A 22,632-nucleotide genomic window follows, 5' to 3' on the forward strand; every position below is an offset into this window, starting at 1 on the left:
CTAAACCTTCAAGCCTGTCCACAGTTGGCCACCCCATAGAAACCTTGGAAGGGAAAGGCTGAAATACAAGCAGACTGAAATTAGGGAGGGGAGCTTTGTGGAGGGCTGTGGCCCGGGCTGTAGCTGGGGATCTGCTCAGAAGTTGCCCCAGGAGCATTCAAAAGTGAGCTTTGAAAACTCCTAGAAGTAAACCTAAGGGTAAACCTTTGGGACGTTGGCTTAGTCAATGGTTGTTTAGCTGTGACTCCAGAGCACAAGCAACAAAAGGAAAATAGGCAAACTACTTCATCAAAGTAAAAGACTTGTGCATCTAAGGACCCCATCAAAAAAGTGGAAACACAACTCACAGAATGGGAAAAAATAGCTGCAAATCATATATTTAAAGGACTTGTATCAAGAAAGTATAAAAGGGACTTCCCTGGTGGTCCAGTGGTTAAGAATCCCCCTTGTATGAACCCACATGAAAAGTGAAAGGGAAGTCGCTCAGTCGTGTCTGACTCTTTTGCGACCCATGGACTGTAGCCTACCAGGCTTCTCCGTCCAAGGGATTTTCCAGGCAAGAGTACCGGAGTGGGTTGTCATTTCCTTCTCCAATGAACCCACACGAACGGGGGAAGATAAGCTCTTGTGCTGCAATTGGAACAGTTTACTTCATACTGGGACTTAAACCCATGTACTGGGACTCAACCCTGGAGAGGGAGAGGGCAACCCACTCCAGTATTCTTGCCTGGAGAATCCCATGGACAGGGAAGCCTGGCAGGCTACAGTCCATGGGGTCACAAGAGTTGACATGACTGAATCGACTTAGTGCTGGGACTCAAACCCAGTCAAAACCCTGCCTGGGACTTGAACCCATGTGGCTGCAACTTGAACTCGGCCAAAACCCATGGTCTTCCAACTGAGATCACAGACCTGGTTTCAGGACCTAATGAAGCTCAGGTTCTTGATCGCTCAGCACACAAGCTATTCAGTGAGAGATAAAGTGATAGGTAAGGAGTGGATTTACTCAGATCAGAGAGAAACATGCTTAACAGAGCGTATGGGCCATTACAGAAGGCGAGTGCGGTGGCCTTGAAAAGTGGCATGGTTAGTTTTTATGGGCTGGGTAATTTCATAGGCTGAGTGGGGTATTATTTCAACTATTTGGGGGAAGGGATAGAGATTTCCAGGAATTGGGCCATTACCCACTTTTTGGTCTTTTGATGGTCGGCCTTGGAACCACCCTGGAGCCTCTGGGTGTGTCATTGAGCTTGCTGATTGGGAATCAAGCTCCAGTGGAAGTTGACTTGTCTGCCGTCTTGGATCCATTTGATTCTAATTGGTTTATGTTGTGTCCTCTGGCTCTGTCACTCTTTCAAAAGCTGTGCCCTGTCCTTTCAAAAGCTGCGCCCTCGGCACAGCGAAAGATCCCACATGATGCAATGGAGTTCCCATGGGCCAAAACTCAATACAGCCAAATAAATAAAAATAAGTAAATAAAAAATAAAGTGCTGAGTCTTAAAAAAAAATATCTTAATAGGAAAAAAGATAACTTTAAAATGAGGGGGGAAAAAGATTAATAATAAGTCCTGGGGATCAATAAAGAAAAGTTTTAAAAGCTAGAAAAAAATGGGCAGAAGATTTGAACATTCTTCCAAAGATGTGAAAGGATGTTTAACATCATTAGTCATTTAGAGAATGCAAATCAAAGCCACAGTGAGATACTACTTTACATTCATTATGATGGCTAAACATTTTTTTAAAAGACAGAAAATAACAAGTGTTGGTGAGGATGTGGTGAAGTCATAACCCTCATACACTGCTGATGGGAATGTAAAAAAATTAAGCAGTGCCATAAAATGCTAATCGTAGAGTTATTGTATGACCAAGCAACTTTACTCCTCACTATACACTGAAGAGAACTGAAAACATGTGTCCCCACAAAAACTTGTATACTAATGTTCACAGCAGCACTATTCACATTAGCCAAAAAGTGGAAGTGATCCAAAAGGGATAAATGGACAAACAAAATGTGGCTTATACAATGGAATATTATTTTTTTAATTATTTATTTTTGGCTGTGCTGGGCCTTCGTTGCTGCAAACAGGCTTTCTCCAGCTGCAGAGAGTGAGGGCTGCTCTTCAGTTGCGGTGCATGGGATTCTCTTTGCAGTGGCTTCTCCTGCTGCAGGGCGTGTGCAGCTCGAGGGCTCTGGAGCTCAGGCTCAGTGGTTGTAGCACGTGGGCTTAATTGCTCTGTGGGATGTAGGATCTTCCTGGACCAGGGATCAAACCCAGGTCCCCTGCATTGACAGGCAGATTCTTATCCACTGCACCATCAGGGAAGTCCCAGTGGAATATTATTTAGCTATGAAAAGAATGATGTTCTGATACCTGCTAGAGTATGGATGAGCCTTGAAAACACAGTAAATGAAGGAAGCCAGTTACAAAAGACTACAAATTGTATGATTCTATCAATCAAAAATGTCCAGAATAGGCAAATCTAAAGAGACAGAAAGTAGATTACCGGTTGCTTGAGGCTGAGAGAAATGGGAGAATAAGAGGTGATAAGAATACCAACTTCTCTTTGTAGTGATGAAAATATTCTAAAATTTACAGTGGTGATGGTTGCCATATCTGTGAATATACTAAAACCGCTTTAAATGGGTAAATTGTATGGTATGTGCATTGCATTTTTTTTAAATTTATTTGGCTATTCTGGGTCTTAGTTGCGACACGTAGGACTTTTAATCTTCGTTTCGGCAGGGGGATCTAGTTCCCTGAACAGGAATCGAACCTGAGCCCTCTGCGTTGGGAGCTTGGAATCTTAGCAGCTGGACAACCAGGAAGTCCTTATGCATTGTATCTTAATAAAACTGTTTTTTAAAAAACAAGGAATAAAAGCAATTCCAAATTTCATCTAATGGTCTGCTCCTTTTGAGCACTCCTCAGCTTCCCTGGTGGCTCAGACAGTAAAAGAATCGGCCTGTAGTGCAGGAGACCTGGGTTCCATCCCTGGGTTGGGAAGATCCCCTGGAGGAGGGATAGGCTACCCACTCCAGTATCCTTGCCTGGAGAATCCCAGGACAGAGGAGCCTGGCAGGCTATAGTCCATGAAGTCACAGAGTCCGACACGACTGAGCGACTTCCGCTCACTCGCTGATGGTAAAGCACAGGCATTTTTTGGCATAGGTAAAACAAAACAAGATAAACCATGAGTGCTTCTTGGGGCTGGTTTGTAGCGAGCAAAGACCCCTTGTAGGAGCAAGGATCCGCTGCTCTTCGAATCATTTACCCATCTCAGCTCTGATGGCCAGCCACTCTGAGCCCAAATCTCTGCCCTTACTATTGTGGTATCTCAGTCAGATGACTTATCCTCTCTGAGCCTCAGTTTCTCATCTATCTCCTGGGGCTGGTGTTTCCTTCCTGACAGACTGTTTCAGGAGGAAGAGAATGAGATCAGCTTCACTGAGTGCCCAGCCCAGCCTCTGGCACTTGGTAAGCACAGAATAAATATTTGTTATTATTATCAGTCATCCATTAATACATTGTTGGACTCTCCTGCAAGCAATGGGCCAGATAAAAGCCTCTGGCTTTCACTGTCTGATAGTGGATAGTCTCAATCTGACCCTCGTCCCTCACTGAGATAAATGTCTCAACAGAGGAGGAAAGAGCTTTCTAAAAGAGAGGAGGAATTCTCACCACGGAGAAGGCAATGGCACCCCACTCCAGTACTCTTGCCTGGAAAATCCCATGGATGGAGGAGCCTGGTAGGCTGCAGTCCATGGGGTCACGAAGAGTTGGACACGACTGAGCGACCTCACTTTCACTTTTCACTTTCATGCATTGGAGAAGGAAATGGCAACCCACTCCAGTGTTCTTGCCTGGAGAATCCCAGGGACGGGGGAGCCTGATGGGCTGCCGTCTCTGGGGTCGCAGAGAGTCGGACACAACTGAAGCGACTTAGCAGCAGAAGCAGCAGCAAGCAGCTCACACCCTTATTTTTTAATTTCCACTGTTTTATTTTGATTGAAAAGATGTCCTTTTCACCCATCTTCATCTTTTGTATAGTTTCAGTTGTTCCTGGAAAACCTTAATTTGACCCAAGGGCAAGTTCTCCTGTTGGCTCACGCTGGTCTCTGAAATACTGATTTCATCTACAAGAACTGTTTACTATCAGTGTTTGAATGCTGTCTAGCATGTTACATAAAATTTGTTCAGAAGGAAGTCTGCCTCTGACCTTTGACCCTCCCTCCCATTTCCTGGCCAAATGTCACAAGATTGGGGGGAAGGTGGCACCTTAAAGGGGAGTCTGTCCTCTGCTTGTCCCTGTGCTCAATTCTTAGTCCTTGGGGCCTCCCTGCTAGACCTGGTCTTTCTTCATGCAGTGAATGTCTGTGTGCTTCATGCAGCTCTGGCTGCATTTACAGACAAGACTCCATTGCAATTACAGACAAGACTGGTTTCCTTTAATTGTGGCATGTGGGATCTAGTGTCCTAAATAAGGATCGAACCCAGGCCCCCTGCATTGGGAGTGCAGGGTCTTAGCCATTGGACCCCCAGTAAGTCCCAAGACTCGTTTCCTGGTAGGGCTTGGGTCCACATCTCCCAAGACAGTCTCTGAAAATACTTGCTCTCAGCAGATGGCTCTCCCTCCCACCGATTCTGGGAGGCATTTTTGTTGTTGTTCCCGGAGGGTTAACCTATCTCCTGATTTGGGCCCCCTTTGCCCTTCTGTTTCATTAATGATGACAACTTCTATAGTATTGATAATACTGATATCGAGTTTGTGGTGGGCCCTGGTGTCAGGACTGAGATGCAGTCTGTAGGGCAGCACTGGTTGCTCAGTGCCTGTTCTGAACGGTCAATGCTCCAGACTTTTTTTGTCAAATCTTTTAAAAGGCCCCAGACTTTGCACGGATTGTTTTATTAAATCCTTACAAGCCTCCGGGGTAGGCACTGGTTTTATCTCCATTTTACAGATGAGGGAAAGAATCCCAAATGGATTAAGGAATTCATCCAAGTGGGACAGCTGGGCCTTGAACCTGGGTCTGTCTGACCCTGAGATTGTTCTCTCAGGAATCACCCTGTCCCCAGGAGCACTCTGACCTGCTGTGACGTCCGCTTACCGAAGATCCCAAACTCAGCCTCTTGGTAAGGAGCAGGAGGGGTAGCAGCTCTCCTGGACCCCTGGAGCCCCCATTCCCAATTTGGAAGTCGACCAGTAAGCAGAGCTCTTGGGAACCTGACTGATTTTTTTGCCACCTGGGCCGGGAGCAGATCCAACCAGCTGTGCTGTGGGGCTGCCAGGGCCATTGGGTTGGCCAGCAAACATGCCTGGAGTCTCTGCTGTGTGGCAGGCTGACTCCAGAGGCCCTGGCTCTGGAGCGCCAGGAGCTTCTCGTCCATCCCTGGCCCCAGGTGCCCCGGCTAAGCGGGGGCCAGTTGCAGGCCCCATCTTTGGTGAACCCCACTGTGTCCCTGAAGTTCCTGCCCTCTAGGCTGATGACTACCCTGCTGGCGGCCAGGCAGGGAAGGACGCAGCCGCAGATGACTCTCCCTGTACCTCGCCCTAGGCACCGCAGCGGGCCCTGTCCCCAGGCCACTGTGGGTGGGCAGAACCGAGACTGGCCTTAAGGGCACTGAGCGGGGAGAGGCCCCCAGGTTCAGCCAGACTCTCAGGTTGTATGAAGGCTGGGCCTTGGACCCAGCCCCATCCTGTCCCCTCTTCTGGTGCTCTTGGCTCAGTGCTTAAGGCAGTGAAGAGCTAATGGGAATGGTCCTGGGGGCCAGTGTGTCCAAAAGAGAGGGAGTAGGGAGTAGAGGTTAACAGAGCCTGGGCACCGCCTCCCAGGGGACGTGTGCAGTCCCTCCCACACCTCTCAGCAAAGGCTGCCAGCCCCAAGCTTGCAGCCCAGCAGCCCCTCCCGTCACTGGGACTGGCGGCTGGCAGACAGCCTCCTCCCTTTCAGCCCACTCTCCCTTCCACTGTGTATGGTCCCAGAACTGCAACTTCCTCAACAGGGGCTGGCAGCTGTCAGAGAGAAGACTCCAGACCCTGGCTGCCCAACCACGCCCCTCTGCACATCACTTGTGGCCTTACAGCTCCTCCAGGAGTCACAGCCTCACTGAAGCACTCCCTCCACTCTGTCTTGCTGATAGCAGAGGTGACTGCACAATCTCTTCGCTTCTCCCCAAAGGAAGGGCATTGGGGTAGGTGGGATGGGGGTGGAGGGTCCTCTGCTCAGGGCAGAAGCTGAGATGTGCTGCTCCTGGGCATGCGTGATGGTCCTCTCCCTTGCTGGCCACTGCACGTAGTGCTCAGGTGGGGACACCAGGACAGGCTGGGGACACCTCACACGGAAGTCCCATGACTCTGGCTTGGAGTAACAGTGGTTGTCAAGGTGGGATCCCTCACTGCCAGGGACAGCTGGGCAGTCAGCCGGACCACAGGGAGAGCAGGCACCGCTGCCCCCACCCCAGGAAAGAAGACAACAGCCTCTGGCCCCTCCTCGTAGCACAGCTTCTATGCATTAAGCTTGAAGCTGTTCCAGCTGCCCCCACCCACCTTGGCCAAAACAGCCTCTCAGTCCCTAGACCTGTGGACAAAAGGGAGTCCAAAGGCTGGCCACCTGGCCCAACGGCATGACCTGCAGGCAGTGCTGCAAGATTTGGGTCCGCAGCCGGGGCTAGGGTCTGTTCCTTCCTCCTGCCTCACCCTGAGGAAGGCAGGTGGAAGGCGGGTTGTTTGTGGGAGTTGCTGGCCAGAAGCCAGGCCCAGCTGGATGGGATGGTCTGGGCCAGTGACATCCCCGAGGAATACTGAGGCAGGCAGGAAACGGGCTCTGACTGCCATGATGCTGTCTACGCTCAGCAGCCAACTCTTTGCGACCCCATGGACTGTAGCCCATCAAGCTCCTTTGTTCATGGAATTCTCCATGCAAGAATACTGACTGGCGTGGGCAGCCATTTCCTTCTCCAGGGTATTGTCCTGATCCAGGGATGGAACCCACGCCTGCATTGGCAGGCAAAATTCTTCACCTCTGGCACCACCTGGGAACTCCCATAATTGCCATGAGGTGGCTTAAGTCAAGGAATGGGGAAGGAAGGGTGAGGATTGTGTGCCCAGGAAGGGTGCTCAAGGCTCTTGTGCCTCACAGGCCACACCACCCGCAGTGACACGACAGCTACAGGTGTGCAGAAAACTCACCCTTCTCCATGGAAGGGTAGGTTGGCCGTAAGCCTGAAGCAGATTGCTGCCCTGCTGCTGTTCCCGTTCCTGTGTACAGGCTGGCCTTTGCCTGCAGAAACTTCAGGGCAAGCCCAGTTTCCTGCTGATCCAAAGACAGCTGACAGGGCCGTCTCTACTCTCTGCTGCCCTACTTGAAGGTGATCCAGAAGGGGCCTGCTCTCCATTGAAGCACAGGTCCCAGCATCAACACTTGACACCAGGCAAGCAGCAGTACTTACAAGGGGCCAGACAGGGGAGCCCCAGACCGCTACTGGGGAGAGCTGAGGAAGGTAAAGCTTTCTGAACATTTCCCCAGAGAAGAACTCTGTGAAAAAATACACCATCCAAATCAAGACCATAAAGCTAAGGAAGTCTAAACTTTAAAAACTTTTATTTTTGTTTGCTTTTTTTGCACTACCTAAACCCAGGGATAAAACATATGGGAAGTTTCCCAAAACCAGAAAGTACTTTTGCCTTATAGGTTAAAAATAAACTCTGGAAGCACAAGCTCTACTATTTAAGCAGCAGATTCCAAGTTGCCCAAAAAAATTCAACTTCAGGATGCAGACTTCAGGCAAGGGCAAGCGTCAACCACCTGAGCGCTTCTCAAGGAGCCTCAACTACCACTGGACAGGGTTCCCACCATCACACATTCCACTGGCTAGGATTTCAACATCCTTCAGGAACACAATGAATCAACTGTTGGAACTGGTATGATGGACCTTCTAGGAAACCAGGTTATTTTTATTATACTGTATCAGATTCCACTTTTGGCACCTCATAAAAACTATCAATTCTCAACCCTAATTAACTCCGCTTTCCAATGGAACCTTTTAACCCTTAGTCTTTGAAACTAGTCCAAATTTAAATCCCACTGAACTGTATCAGAGTATTAAGTATCTTTCTATAGCCACTGACTTCAAATTATACAGAATGCGTTTGACTCTGGTGGTTCTTGTGTCCACATTAACACTTCACTGGTGGCCATCACTGGCTAGGAACACTAGTTTCACACTGAAAAGGCAGCTTAGACTTAAACAGAGTTCTACACCTGTGGTCACTTGTTATAACTTGCTGTATAAAGAAATCTATACTGGGAAGGGACATAGGTACCCCCACAGCTATGGCTGATTCATATTGATGTTAGAAAACAAAATCCTGTAAAGCACTTATCCTTCAATTAAAAAATTAAAAATCTATAAACGTTCTTCACAAATAGGTTCAGGAACAAACCCCAAATTTGAGTTCTAGAATTAAATTTCCTGTCCTTGACAGATACAGGGGAGGCAGGGAAGCCTTTTAGTCGTAGGCCCACACTGCAAGTTATGTCGTAACATTTTTAAAAAGCTTCTAGAGGGCTGTTTACCTGCTTTGTAGAATCATTCTTGTAAATACTGCTTTTGTCTATCAAGTAAACTTGAAATAAGCTAAACTTAAAAGCTTTGCATTCAATTTAGGTTTTTGACACTTTAGTTGAATAAACAAGTTTATTTGTAAATTTAGTCAACATACATAATTGACCTAAAAACTTCAATAGAAGGATAAATTTTAAAACCACTTGGAAAGCCATCTCAAGGAAGTGATTTTCCCAGAACCTATGCCACATGAACACCATTTTAACTGGCAGAGGTTCCATAAGCTGAAGCTGTGTCCCTCCCCCACAGCAAGTTCACCCTAAGTTATAATACAAACCCCACAAGGAAAAAAAGTTCGGTATTGTTCCCCCTTGGTAGAGAAAAGTTCAACCTAGTTATGAGACCAATCACAACACAAAGAAAAGCTGCGCTAACTACTATATTAGTAACAGATGATGCTGGTGTGAATAACTTGTATTATCGTCTAGAGCCCTTATAAATAAATCCCCCTCCCCGTTAGTGTTTGCATTATCAGCTAGAAGGTTAGTTTAACATGTGGTAGAATGAGGACTTATGCAAGGTATAACGCGCAAAGCATTTTACTACATAAACAAGTGCAGTCTACTCAGGAGAAACCCAAATTCTAAATTACACACCTTAAAGACAACACTCCCCACCACATGTCAATGTAAAACATTTAATTTAAAAATGTTGACACTACAATATATAAAATAGCTATTATAAATGCACATAGTGTATTCTATAGCTGCCAGGTTTACTTTTTTTAAGGAAACTGTAAGTTACACTGTGGTTAAGACTTGTATCTTCACCCTTGAAAAAGCCCACATTCTATCACAGTGATGTATGGTCAGACTTAACAGCCCCAATTGTTAAACACTTGGATCAAGTCATAACCAGTTTTATTGCAAAAGGACCCTGTACACATTTATCAATTCTAGTACCTTAATAGCTACCCAACAAGTCATTAACATACAGAAACATGCATCATGAGAAGCAAGAAATATCACCCATCCCTTCTGCATATTAGCAACTTGTCACTCCTGAGCAACAGTGCTCACATCACTGAGGTCTGTGAACAGTCACTTTTCGCATTCATCCTGAGTGAAAGATGGAATGACTTAAGTACAAATGCAACATATTATAAACAATTTCTTACAAAAAAAGTCACAAATTAAACCGAAGTATTTTACAGAATTTACTACAAAACACCATAAAAACTGCCTTCACTTAAGCTCTCTCTCCCCGTATCCGGCGAGCCAACTGGATGTCTTTGGGCATGATGGTGACTCTCTTAGCGTGGATGGCACACAGATTAGTATCTTCAAACAAACCCACCAGGTACGCTTCGCTAGCCTCCTGTGGAGGACAAGAGCCACACTATTAGACTCTCTCCGAGGAGGGGGCCGCGCACCAGCCCTCCCCTCCGCCCGGCCGCACACAGCCCCCGCCAGCTCACCTGCAGCGCGCCGATGGCGGCACTCTGGAACCTCAAGTCGGTTTTGAAATCCTGGGCGATCTCCCTCACCAACCTCTGGAAAGGCAGTTTCCGGATCAGAAGCTCGGTGGATTTCTGGTAACGACGGATTTCTCGAAGGGCAACAGTCCCGGGCCTGGAGCGAGCAGGAGAGCGCAAAGGGACACCGGTTACGGCAGCGCCCCGCGAGCCGCGGGCAGCTTCCCGCCCGCAGCGCCGCCGAGTCATCGTCTCCCTGTCGAGCTGCCTACCTGTAGCGATGAGGTTTTTTCACCCCGCCAGTAGAGGGGGCGCTTTTCCTGGCCGCTTTGGTGGCCAGCTGCTTGCGGGGCGCTTTCCCACCCGTTGACTTACGAGCAGTCTGCTTGGTTCGGGCCATTTTCTTTTACCTGTAGAAGACACCCGTGACTCCGGGGCCGAGGCAGGCTCGCCCCCCGGGGTGCGGCGGCCCGGACGCCCGGCGCCCCAACTCTCCCGCCTCCTCGCGCCCCAAGGCGGACGGCAGATGGCCGAGGGCCGCCGCCTCCTCCCCCTCCCCTAATGACTCAGGCTGCGAGTAGCAGCAGCCTCCTCCGGGAGGGGGGGGCGCGGGGAGGAGTCACTTCCCCTCCTCGACGGGCGGAGGCCCAGCTGCCCGGAACCCAGCGTCGGGACCTCTGAATCACCAGCGGGAAAAAGGCGGAGACGCGGTTCCGGAACGAAACCCCAAGGGAAAACTACCCGCCCCCACAGCCGGCGCCAACAGCCAGAGTAGCCCGCACCAGTCGGCACTTGGCTCTCAACGGCCGCGACCCGCGGTATCAACGGCTGGCCAGGCCTCAAGTCACAGATAAAACCCATGAACACTTACCTAACGCCGAAGTTTTAGGCCGCTTCTCCGACCACCGCGCCGCCGCTGCTGCCCAAAGAGCCGCAGTAGCTGAAACACGGGAAAAGCTCCTTCCAACGAACGACCAAACCGCTCTGCGCTCTAAGCCCCCCTATGCCTCCGTTTTTATACCCACGCTTCACGCTGCGTCTCTGCGTCATAGGACCCTAATTTGCATACACCAATGACTTTTTCTATTGGCTGACGCCTTCGCCGACGCGCTGACATCCCCCGACACAAAGGCCGTGCTTCGGCCCCGTTCCCTGATTGGCGGACATCTAGACCACTGATTGGCTGTTAAAGTGGTCTAACGATTGGATGAATGCGAAGAGGAATGGACGAATCAGAGTTTAGCACCAAGCCGCTCTTCTGATTGGATAAAATGGAGCTATGTTTGGATCCTTCCCTTGGTTCCAAAGCTCTACAATAGAAAGTCAATGCAAATGAATTGCACTGGTACTTATCGGGACTGGTCCTTAATCTGGACAGTCGGGAGGGCAAGGGGCCTAACGTTATTTGCATCAAGCTAATACAATGAAGGAGAGGGTATTTTAATGAAAATTTTGTAAATATTTTCCAATGTAAAATAAAATGCATTCCCTGTGATTATTTACTTTTCATGAACATTTTGATAGGTAGGTAGTGTAAATGAACATTAGAATTCAGTAAATCATGTTACCAAGTATTTTATCAGGCATATACATTTTAACCAAAATGCAGTTCTTTTGTTTGGTGGGGTGGGGAGAGGTAAATAACAAATACAAAAACAAATGTCAATACATTATTTTATTTATAAGGACTGTTTTGCATGTCCTTAGACCATCACAAAACACTGTGATTTCAATATGCTTACAGTTAAACAAGGAGTAACTTACTAGGCAACGTATTTTTTTAAATTATGCAATTCAACTGAACAAAATCACTACAGCCAGAATGGGAATAGTCAGTTCTAAACCAGTATTTCCAAGTCCCTAAAGAATAAACAAAAGACAACTAAATTAAATATGGTCCCTTGTATTTAATGGTCTATCCTGGAATATATTACTTCTGAAAAAAACATAAAAATGGTAATCCCTACCTTTGCCTACATGTCTTGAATGGATTTTAATACTTAGTTCTTCAGATGATTCAGTTATATAAAATATCAAAGCAGGCTTAAGGTTAAGACCAGCCAAAGTTCAGAAAATTGAAACAAAGCCTTGGGCATTCTACTCCGCAGTTTTTACCCTGGATTCACCGAATATTTTAAATTATTTTAAAAAGGCATAAAATTCAGGTACATATAGATTTCAACAGAGAATTATACTACATAAATACAATACCTCAAAAATTTACATATGATGTCAAAAGTTACCCCTCTCATCATCAAAAGTGAGAGGGAAAAAATGCAGTTTGATTCAAAGCAGCTATGGCAAAAACACCTTTGGCCCAACCTCTAGTTCCAAATTCATTATTTCGGCCCTCTCAATCATAACACGCACAATATGTATTTAACTATCATATATCTATAAACTTTTATATCATAATTCAGTCAACTTTAGTTTCTTTCCTCTGCTCAAAGGTTAGGGTAGAGGAAACATTAAGTTATTTCATGCCAGGCTGAGAAGAGAAACCAAGATGAAGGTTCTTGCCCTGTTCTCAGAAACTGTGTAAAGCTGAAAAACAGGGCACTGATTATACCTCAGGTAAAAGACTGTCAAGTGTCCTTGAATTTAACCAGAAAAATACACTGCCATCTTTTTTTGACTGCTCAGATGGCCTGGAGAAGGAACAGGATCCTAAATTAACACCCACTTTTGTGTTCCGAGGCTTTTCTAGGAATTCCAGAACCCTAGCTGTCTCATGCTTTCTACAGAATACAGTAGTGATCCATCCCCAATCCCACACCCTCGCCCATCCCTGCCTCCAGTTTTGCTAATTATTAGAGATAAACTAAACTAGGTATGGATTTACATCATCCATTTAAGAATGATTAGTGGAAAGAATCTGTCCCTCTTACTTGGCAGTCTTATCACTAGGTTTTTCTTTTTCCTAACCCTAAGTGAATGCAAAGGAGGAAAAACAACACAAAAATAGGGAACAACCGAAAATGCTAATACAATCAAAACAATGCAGAATATGAGGCAGCATGTAGGTTACTGTCCTAATTCCTGTTCTGTCACGTACTTGCTGAGTAACTTCACACAAGTTTCTTAACCTCTCTGAGTTTCGGTTTCCTCTTCTCTAAGTTAAGCAGTTTGGATGAGATCATCTCTCAATTCTACTAGTACACACTTATTCTGAAGCTCATGGTATACACTCATTTAAAATCTAGCACGCTGAACTGTATTTCTTCAATCAAATCACATTTGGGTATTTTGGAGGATAACCTAAGTTGATTACTTGAATTTAACAATAGGATTAAAGCCATACACCATAATTTACACAACTTTTTTGTCCTTTCGGAATTTTTCATCTTCAAACACCCCTAGTGCTTAAACAATTGATTTGGTCTGTTTAAGAAATACGTTTCTCAACTTGGGTTTGGCTTCTGATATGAAGTTACTCGGAACAACATAAAATAGATATGTATCAATCTCAAACATGAAAAATTTCCATTCAGCCGACAGGGCTTCACCCTTAAGGTTAATCGAATGTTTCTTTAATGAGATTATCATTATTTAACATTATCTAATAAAATGTAATTAGCCTGTACAACAGGGTTTTGAATAGATTCAACATGGAAAACAAAGTTAAATGTTAACTTTGTTAACAAAGTGTTAAAATATCTGTGAAGAACTTCGCCCAACTGGCGGGAAGAAGGGAGGAGACATTTTCCCCAGTAGAAAGGCTGAGGGCCAGAGAACGAGAGTGGAGTGGGTTATAAATCGTACTCCCTACTCAAACCCAGGCCCTTCCTCTGATGCTTTTCGACACTCCTGCAACTTGCCAGTGTACCTGAGACTATGCTAGACACAGATTAAATTCGTTCTTGGCCCTTAACGTACTGGAAACACGTTGGTCGGGCCAGGTGTCGAGTTGGGGGACTCAAGTCGTGTGGAGTTCCAGGTTTCAGGATGGTAAAGGTTTATGGAGCGCCTCGGTAAAGGCGCGGGAACAGAGTATTGTGTTGTATCGCTCTTCGTTGGCAAAGCTTTCTCAAGCTGACTTCCAGCAGGCCAACTTTCCTTCACGCTTTGTCCCGCCGCAGGAATGAGGATGTTGGCGGACTTCAGGTGCCTGCAGCTCAAAGGCCCACTGCTAGGGACCCGCATCAGAACAGAGCCCAAGCTGGGTTAAGTACGGAGGCGAGGTAATCATTATTCTGTTGAGAGTGAAATTACACTTGGAACGGTTTCACAGCAGTCGTTAGGCCCTCCCTAGCTCTGGGCCTTTTCGACCCCAAGGGCTCCAATTGCAGGCAAAGGCTCCCCTACGAACCTGGAAACGCAGTTAAGAAGTAACGCAACTGGACTGCAAGCCCCACATACCGTCGCGAGCTCTCAGCATCCGGGACACCGCCCGCAACGCTCTCTGGGTATTGTGGTCCGTTCCTTCGGCAGCAACCCTCTGCCGGCGGTAAAATTCCAGCCGAACCTGGGACCACAACTCCCAGCAAGCCTTGCTGCCGCGCGGGGGGTCTTCACGTTCTCGTGGCGCGGCGCAGCCGCACTAGGGCCTCGGCACGGACCGCGCAGACTGAATAATAAAAGGGGAGCGGCGAAGAGGCAGGAAGACAGGACCATGTCGAAGGGCCCCGGGCCCGGCGGCTCCGCAGCTTCCTCGGCGCCCCCGGCCGCTACCGCTCAGGTGCTGCAGGCACAGCCCGAGAAACCGCAGCACTACACGTACGTAGAGCCCCCCCCCCTGCCGCGCGCGCACGCCTGACGTCAGCGGCCAGCGTGAGTCACGCGCGCAGGGAGAGCGCGAAGCGGCCTCTCCCTCCCCCCCTTCTTCCTCCGGCCCGGCCCAGACCGGTTCCAACCTGCTGGGGCCGGTCCCAACTGCCTACAACTGCCACCAACCTTTGGTCCGGCTGAGGGGCGGGAAACCCGGTCTCCGGCGCCGAGTTGGGAAGGCGGGAGCTTGGGATGCGGAGTGCACACCTCGTAGGCCGGCGCCTTTCGAGGCCTAACTGTTTCTCAGACCGTAAAAACCACAGTCCCAGGCACTTTGGGGGGCGATAAGAAGTCCAAGACGCGACCAGGATGAGTTCCTAAGCGGCCAACATTAGACCCGCTTATGAATGGACGGTTAGCGTGAAGTCCTGTCAGGCGACCCACGTACTAGGAACCAGAGGCCTTTTGTGACCGCAAGGCCCATATGTTGTCCACGGAGGCCACTCTTGATTGAATTCCCTTAGAAACAGTTGCCCTAGCCTGGGTGATGGGGTCCGAATGGTGGCCTCAGAGGGAGCCCCAAATGCTGACTCTACAAGTCTAGTGAGATGGAAAACCTCTTCCTGAGAATCTGCTTGTATGTTAAGACAGGAGTTTCCCTGTCTTCTCTTTATTTCCCTTCAGGGTACTTCTAAGCAACTGCCTAGAGCTAGATGCTTTGGGAGAAAGTGAGAAAAAGAGGCAGGTCCTCCTGTCGAGTAAAATGCTGGTTTCCATCTTCCCTGATGTTCTTTTGAGTACCGGACATCCCCCTTGGGCTCCCAAGTCGTGTACAAGCCTAGAAGGATCCCCAAGTGTACCTCAGTCTTGCTCGAGATTTGGAACCTGGGGGTTGAACAACCCTTGAGGGGCACACGGTAACGCTGCCTGGTGAACCAAGTTCAAGAAGCATTTGTTGGAGTAGAAATACCTAAAAGACAGGAAGAGCTGTTGTTTGTCACGGAAATAAGACCCATTGGGAAACTTCTGGGATTAGGGAATATCGATTTTAAGAAGTGTATTGGTTTCTTTGTTAGAGTCTCTGTTGTTGGTTTGAAATCATTTGAAACTTGTTCTTAAGTCTGACTCACGTTAACTGTAACTTTTCTAATGTGGCGATTGGTTTGCTGGTCCTTTCTTGCTGGAGTTCTTTCTGCAATCCGGCCATTGATTTTGGTGAGATGGTCTTAAAGAATTGAGTGATTAGATGAAGGGTATGGTCCAACAGCATGGTCTAGATTTGGACATATGCAAGCTTCATCCTATTGGAATTTATTTATAATCTCTGGTTGCTCAGATCACATTTTTTTTTTTTTTCAGTAAAATGTGGATAACATTTTGAGTAATATGAATCTTGGTTTCAGCAACTTGTGTTTCTATGTTGTCATTGAGTATACTATGGAATCTGTATTAGGCTTTCTAACCATTCTGAAATTGAGAGGTGAAATTAATCAACAGCTGTGTAAATGTTAATATGAGTCTTTGTTCTCTTGATGCTAATTGTTTAAAAATGATTTATTTGGCTGCGCTGGGTCTTAGTTGGGAAATGTGGGATCTAGTTCCTTGATCAGGGATGGAACCCAGGCCCCCTACAGTGAGAGCGTGGAGTCTTAGCAGCTGGACCACCAGGGAAGTCCCTGATGCTCATTGTTAAAATGAGATTTGTTTAAAATCTGCCTTTCGGCTTCTTGTGGGACAAGTACAGAGTAATCAGTCTTGGCTCTTGAAGTGGCTTAGTAAATGGACAGTAGCAGATGTAAAGCTCATGTCTGATTGAAGGTTGGAGGTGTTACCATCTCTTTATTTTCTGTTATCTGTTCATGTGTATCTGTGTGTTTGTTTTTATCTCCGAAAATCAGAGGTAGAACTCAATTGGTGGAAAGAGAACTCTTTCTTGATAGATTTATGGGCCTTCAGAAACCTGGATGATTTGGAAAGCTTCATTCCCTTGTCATGGGGTCTGAGGAGCAGGAAGCATAAAGACGCTGTGCGGCACCAGTATACTTGTTGGCTCTGAACCCATTTGTTGTCCTTGGGGGTTAGAAGACAGGAACATTTTAATTTTGATTTCAGTATTTGATATAAAATTTTGAGCTGCCCCACATTTTTTTTATTCTCCTTCATAGCATGAATTTCTACAATTTATTCCAATCTAAAGATGACCTTATCGATTGCACTGATCCCATCATCGAATGAAGATACAGACTCCTTTTTTATGTTTGTATTTCTTTACCTGTCAATTTTTTTTTTTGCCTTTTAAAGCTTGCTTATACATAAATTATGTTAATTTTATGTATTTTTTTGTACCTGATGTTATTTGAGATTATGTGATAAGCAGTAATTTTGCAATAATTCAGGGGAGGTTTGCCTTAAAATTGAATGCCACTGATCTACAGTCCATGGGTCCACAAAGACCCCAACACAACTGAGCAACTAAGCACACACATCATAATGGCAGCGTTGGCAAATGCTTTTGAATCCATCAAAAGTAAAAATTGCCTTCCTGTTGGCTTGCTTCTTGCCCTTTATTCTTACCCCACAGCCAAAGTTCTAGAGTTTGAGCCCTCCTTTTTATAAACCAAGAGGATTATCATAACAGTTTGAAAGATAATTATTTTGTTGGGTGTTTTTTTAAGCTCTTGAATAATCTTACTTTAGGAGAAACAAAAAGTAATCCTTTCAGAAAATTGGTGTATTGGGCACTTGTGCTAGGCCTGAGGAATTCGACCCTTTTAGAAAGTGGTTATATCAGAATTTCCTGTGTTGTACGATTCCATGTGTCTGATTAGCTCTAAGTAAAATGATAATGTGCCTGTATTAGTACTCTTCAATACAAGAACCACGTGACCTCTTGCTAGGTAATTTTTCTTTTTTTTGACAGAGACTAAGTTTAGTGCAGCTTTATTTAGAACAAATCCATCTTATATTTTAGAAGAGTTTTATAAAAACAGGTTGAGGAATGGGAAATTTTGGAGTAATACAAATTTAGCTAACTTTGGGCTTTTTTACTACATAATATTGTTAAAACTGTATAGTTGAAAGGTCAACAAAAAAATTTACCATTTGGGATTTGGCAAGTCCTTGATTTTGGGAATTCCCTGGTAGTCCAATGGTTAGACCTTGGCACGTTCACTGCTGTGGCCTGGGTTCAGTCCCTGGTCAGGGAACTAAGATTCTGCAGCTTAGCCAAAAAAAAATTCAATTTTTGACCTCATTATTTTGATCCCATAAGCGGATATAAACCTCAGAAACATCATTTTTGGATTCTTTTAGTTGGAAGTTGATTCTCAGACTTCTTAATGCTCTGTATTAAAAGAAAGTGAAATTCTAGTTTATTAAAGGTGTATTGGAGCTTTCTGACCACTGGGTGATCTCTTATAGGAAGATAGAGATACATGCTTTATAGTCTCATCTAGCCAGTTGTCATTTTAATTGAGGACTGTTTCCTGGGTATCTTTAAACAAGAATAATGTAGCAGTACTTCCATAGATAAAAGATTTTGAGGGAAATCTGTTAGTGTATGTATTATGTAAATCTCATGAGCTTAGCTTGATTGCATCTGACTGTGTTTTGGAAAATCCAGGCAACGAACAGTATTTAAGTCATTATTGCAAATTGCAGTAACATTGTAAATACGTTACTCTAGAGCACTTGTTGCACAGTGGAAGTCAGTGGAAGCATTCCTTTGCAGCCTCAGCAGGAATGAGTTAAATTACCAATAAACATTTCTGGATCTTGTTTGCTCATTTATCAAGGAGAGCTAATTCCTTGCAGGACAAAATTGAGAGCTCACTGTGGCCTTCAGGCAAGCCTACAAAATCCCCATTAATAAGCGTTAAGTGCCCATGCTAAGGATAGCCTTAAATTTAGCGTCTAGTTGATATTTGCTATCATCTAAATTAATGATTAAAGTGAAAATTTGCTTAATGGTTAAGTTTTTTTGTTTTAATCCAACCATGTTAGATACTAAAGAAGGCTTCCCCACCATCCATATGCATCTGCTTTGACTGGTGGTTTCTCTCAACCTATAAAGACTGTGGCTTATTGGTGAGGGCAGCCGGACAACTCTGAGAGCAACTGAGAGAAATCCATCTTGAGCTCCTTCTCTGGAAATAGCACCCCAGATAAGTGCCCCAAAGCAAGACACCCTCGTGGACCTACTTCCTCCCGCTTTCAACACATTGATGCCTGAAGGTGAGGTCTCCTTCCTGTGTGTCCTAGGAGCTATTAAGCTCACTTAGGTAATGAGAATCCTTCAACAGCCTGAGCACCACTCACCTGCAGGCTTTCCTACCAGACCTTTGCCTAAAGATTGTTTTTCTCCTTAGAAAAGATGCTAGGTCAGAAGCTTGGTAAAAGGTTGCATTTCAAGCTCCGTTACTTTAATTAGAGGACTGATCTAGAGATTATTTTCCCAAATGGGGATGATATTTGCTTAATGATTAAGTTTTTCATTTTGTTTTGTTTTTGATCCAGCTGTGCTTGATACTAAAGGAGGTTTTCCCACATACACATCTTCTGTATTTTGCAATTACAACTGTGGACAGTTATGGCTAATCCTAGTAGATTGTCTTCCCTCTTTTAACATCTTGGATGAATTTTGGGGCACACTAATGTGTTATGTGAAGATGGATGTTGAATGTAAGTTTCTTGTTATTCTTAGCCAATATATGAAAATTACAGTTAGTCTGATTGCTAAAAATGTCAAGGACTTGCGACCAGTATCCTTCTGGACAATGTAGTTTTCTTGTTTTCTTACCATATAGATTCTCTGTAGAGTTACCCCAGCCAGCCACCTTAAATACCTGCATGGGCAACAGAGAGATCTGTGGAGAAAGTTTGGGTAAAGTCAGTGCTTATGAACATAGGTATGGGGTTTATTTGGGGGGGTGGGAGTGTTCTGGAATCAGACCATGTTGATGGTTATACTAAAAACCACTGAAATGTACACTTTAAAATGGTGACTTTTTATGGCGTATAAGTTACTTCTTTTTTTTTTTTTTTAAAGGATTTTTAAAATCAGTATAGATGAGTCCCTCCTACTTAAGAGACCTTAGACACATGGCCTGTCAGGGCTTGGTAGTATCGATAATTCAGCATGGGAGAGCCCACAGTTTTCAAAAAGCTCCTTGGCACCCTTCTCCCAGCCTTCTCAATGGCTTCATCTCCATATATCCATACTAGGTGAATGCCTCCATGTTGTAAGTCTATGGAGATTCTTTTAAGAAGTGAATACTCAGCAAGTTTGGGATTCTAGTTGTTCGTAGTTGTACTTTAAATTGTCTCTGAATTGATAACCATTATATAGAACAAGCACACTTTTCCCAAAAGCTTCGTAAAATGAATTGTGTTTAATTAGTAGGGTGGGTGGGAGGTAGAAGAGGTTGCTGTTCTGCTAAAATGAACTGATTCTGTTCATCAGGTGTTGTGATAATTGTTTTAATGATCACACGGGCATTTCTGTAAGGACAGGCCGTGTGTTTCAGGCATTTAAAATGATATCAATGGCTATAATATTTTTAATTCAAATAATCACAATTAACTTTTAATTTCTTTATAAAATCCCTCAACTTTCACCCCTCTTTTTCTTTGCCAGTGTGTAGAATTTGACAGCAGTTTCAAGAGCTGATGAGGAAGAGAAGATGGAAAGGAGTCTAGCGACTTAAAAATCTCATAGCATTTTCTGTGAGGTGACCTTTTTCCTGTTGGTGGCTCAATTTATTTAGAAAACAAAGATATTAAGGCCTGTGATAGTATTGTCATGTCATATCTGGACTTACTAAAATATTCCCTCCCTTTCCTTATTCTTTATATCACAGTTTGCTTTTTGTGTTCATAAGTTGACTCATTTGTTTCCCGTTAGTATTTGAAACATCTTATGGCCACCATGAGTCCTAACAGAATGACTTCTTGTGAGACGCCGATGGGTGTTCCCACCTTCCTGTGATATTTTGGTCAATTCACAAAACTACTGTTATTGAAGAGAGATAGTTAATGCTTTAGGAAGGAAGAGGTTGATAAAACTTTGGCGTGGTGTGTTATGACTTGCAAGTTTTTAAGCAGTGGTTTTTATGTCTAAGCTTGTATTCATTTTGGTAAGCGCATTATTCTTTTTATTTTACTTTTACTGCTAAGAAGTGCCAAGCATCTGCTAGTTCAGGATTTGTGTTAAGTCAAACATAACCTAAATTAGACTTCTCTGGTGGTCCAGTGATTAAGACTCCATGTTTCTAACGAAGCGGTTGTGGGTTCAGTCCCTGGTTGGGGAACTAAGATTCCATGTGCCGCATGGTGCAGCCAACAAACAAAACAACAAAAAACCCACATAAATTAGAAGCATACACTTGTGTTTTCTTAGTTAAAACCAAATCAAATAGATTTTTACTATTGAACTAAGTGTTTTTATAATGAATAGACAAGATGGATATTATATACCCAGTAGAGTATGCTGAAGTTAACATTTCTGTTTTTGTTTTATGGTATTGTAATTATGGCCTGTCAGAAACTCCCTGACATATTTTCAACAGTTTCTAGAGAGTTGCTTATACTTACTTGCTGCTGCTGTTTTTCCTGTAGCTCAGTGAAGAAAAGCACAGTTAACATCCACGTGGTGTTGAAGAGTAGGACACCAGGACCAGCCTGTCTTGAGTTGCACGGCCGCTCTGCCACTTACAGCTGTGGGACCTGGGCAAGTGACGTCCCCAGTGCGTCCGTTTCCTGACGATACCGTTAGTACCTGTGCCAAGGGGTTGTTATAGGATTCAGTGAGTTAATGTATATAAAGTGCTGAAAACCATGCCTGGCATTTAGCACGATGAAAGTACTGTTCTTACTCAGTATCTGAACAATGCCCAGGTTATTGCTTTCAGTAGCATTGCTGTCTCCTTCAACAGCTTGAGCCTGTGTTGTCTTCAGAGCATACTCCTCTCTTCTGTATCCATTGGAATTTTACTTCAGTCGCAGTTTTTACAGCCTTCGTCAGCCTGGTTATATCTTACATGATGAATTTGTTCTAAACAGATCTACTCTTTCAGGGATACAGACTTTGCTGTACAGAAAACAGTGTTCAAAATAACACATCAGTTCAGACTTTGTACTAAAATGCTCATCAAATTGGAAGCTCTTCAGGCCAGTCGTACCCAAGAAGACTTTGAATCAAAACAAGGTGTTATCTAATTTAGAGAAGAATAAACCAGAGTATTCAATAGTCCTCACATATTCTCCAGAATCAATGATATGAGCCACTGATTACATGAACTTGCTTCAGTTTTACCCGTTGCAAGATCCTAGAAAGAGGGAACCAGGTACACCATCTGGTACTGTTCATGGTTTGTGTTCATTCTTGGGGCCAGGACAGTTCACAGGTGTCAGCTCTTTCCCAGTGAAGAATGGGCTGAATTCATTTGCAATGCCTGACTCCCCACCTTAAATTTTTGCTTGCTAAAATGCCTGTTGTACCGTGGGTCTCTGTGGATGTATCTGTGTTAGGATAGTTTCACTGTATCTCTGAGGTTGCTACTGGCCCTAAAGTCTTTGGCTAAAACCTAGTTATAGAATCTAAGCCTGTCTTAAAGATTTAGACATACACAGAAATTCACCAGATGCTTATTTTGTTTGCCTGAAGAATACTCTTTGAACTTGCTTTTTCTGTCAGAAAGAATGTTCTAAACCAGGATCACGTCAGAAGATAGCACTTTACCAGAATTTATCAGCGCTTTATCCAAATATTTACCAGTTACGAATTTTAGCTCTTATTTATTTATTTATTTTTTTTAATTTTGGCTGCTCTGGGTCTTCACGTGGCCCGCCGGCTCACTAGTTGTGGCATGTAGGCTAAGTTGTCCCATT

General features: G+C 44.8%; 2 protein-coding genes across 2 annotated transcripts in view; one reads left to right on the plus strand and one right to left on the minus strand.

Annotated features, from left to right (window-relative positions):
- Positions 1-9,467: 9,467 nt before the first annotated feature.
- LOC129648648 (histone H3.3A) lies at positions 9,468-11,064 on the minus strand. Its single transcript, XM_055575163.1, has 4 exons — positions 10,910-11,064; positions 10,311-10,448; positions 10,042-10,195; positions 9,468-9,941 (listed from the first exon to the last, which is right to left on the minus strand). Exons 2-4 carry the CDS (start codon positions 10,436-10,438, stop codon positions 9,813-9,815), a joined length of 411 nt encoding a protein of 136 aa, XP_055431138.1. The 5' UTR covers positions 10,439-10,448; positions 10,910-11,064; the 3' UTR covers positions 9,468-9,812.
- A 3,529-nt stretch (positions 11,065-14,593) lies between these two features.
- UNK (unk zinc finger) overlaps positions 14,594-22,632 on the plus strand; it is a 32,245-nt gene continuing 24,206 nt past the window's right edge. Inside the window, exon 1 of the mRNA XM_055575162.1 lies at positions 14,594-14,754. Coding sequence (XP_055431137.1) covers positions 14,651-14,754 — 104 coding nt within the window. The 5' untranslated portion in view covers positions 14,594-14,650. The remainder of the gene's footprint in view (positions 14,755-22,632) is intronic.

The sequence above is a fragment of the Bubalus kerabau genome, chromosome 4 (assembly GCF_029407905.1).
Source record: "Bubalus kerabau isolate K-KA32 ecotype Philippines breed swamp buffalo chromosome 4, PCC_UOA_SB_1v2, whole genome shotgun sequence".
In the NCBI taxonomy this organism is placed as follows: Eukaryota; Metazoa; Chordata; class Mammalia; order Artiodactyla; family Bovidae; genus Bubalus; species Bubalus kerabau.

What these genes read in the sequence shown, in the direction of transcription:
- LOC129648648 (XM_055575163.1), bottom strand. Translation starts at nt 10,438, where the DNA reads ATGGCCCGAACCAAGCAGACTGCTCGTAAGTCAACGGGTGGGAAAGCG. An exon ending in AAAAAACCTCATCGCTACAG is followed by an intron (nt 10,196 to 10,310) that starts GTAGGCAGCTCG and finishes TGCTCGCTCCAG; the next exon opens with GCCCGGGACTGTTGCCCTTC. An exon ending in CCGCCATCGGCGCGCTGCAG is followed by an intron (nt 9,942 to 10,041) that starts GTGAGCTGGCGG and finishes TGTCCTCCACAG; the next exon opens with GAGGCTAGCGAAGCGTACCT.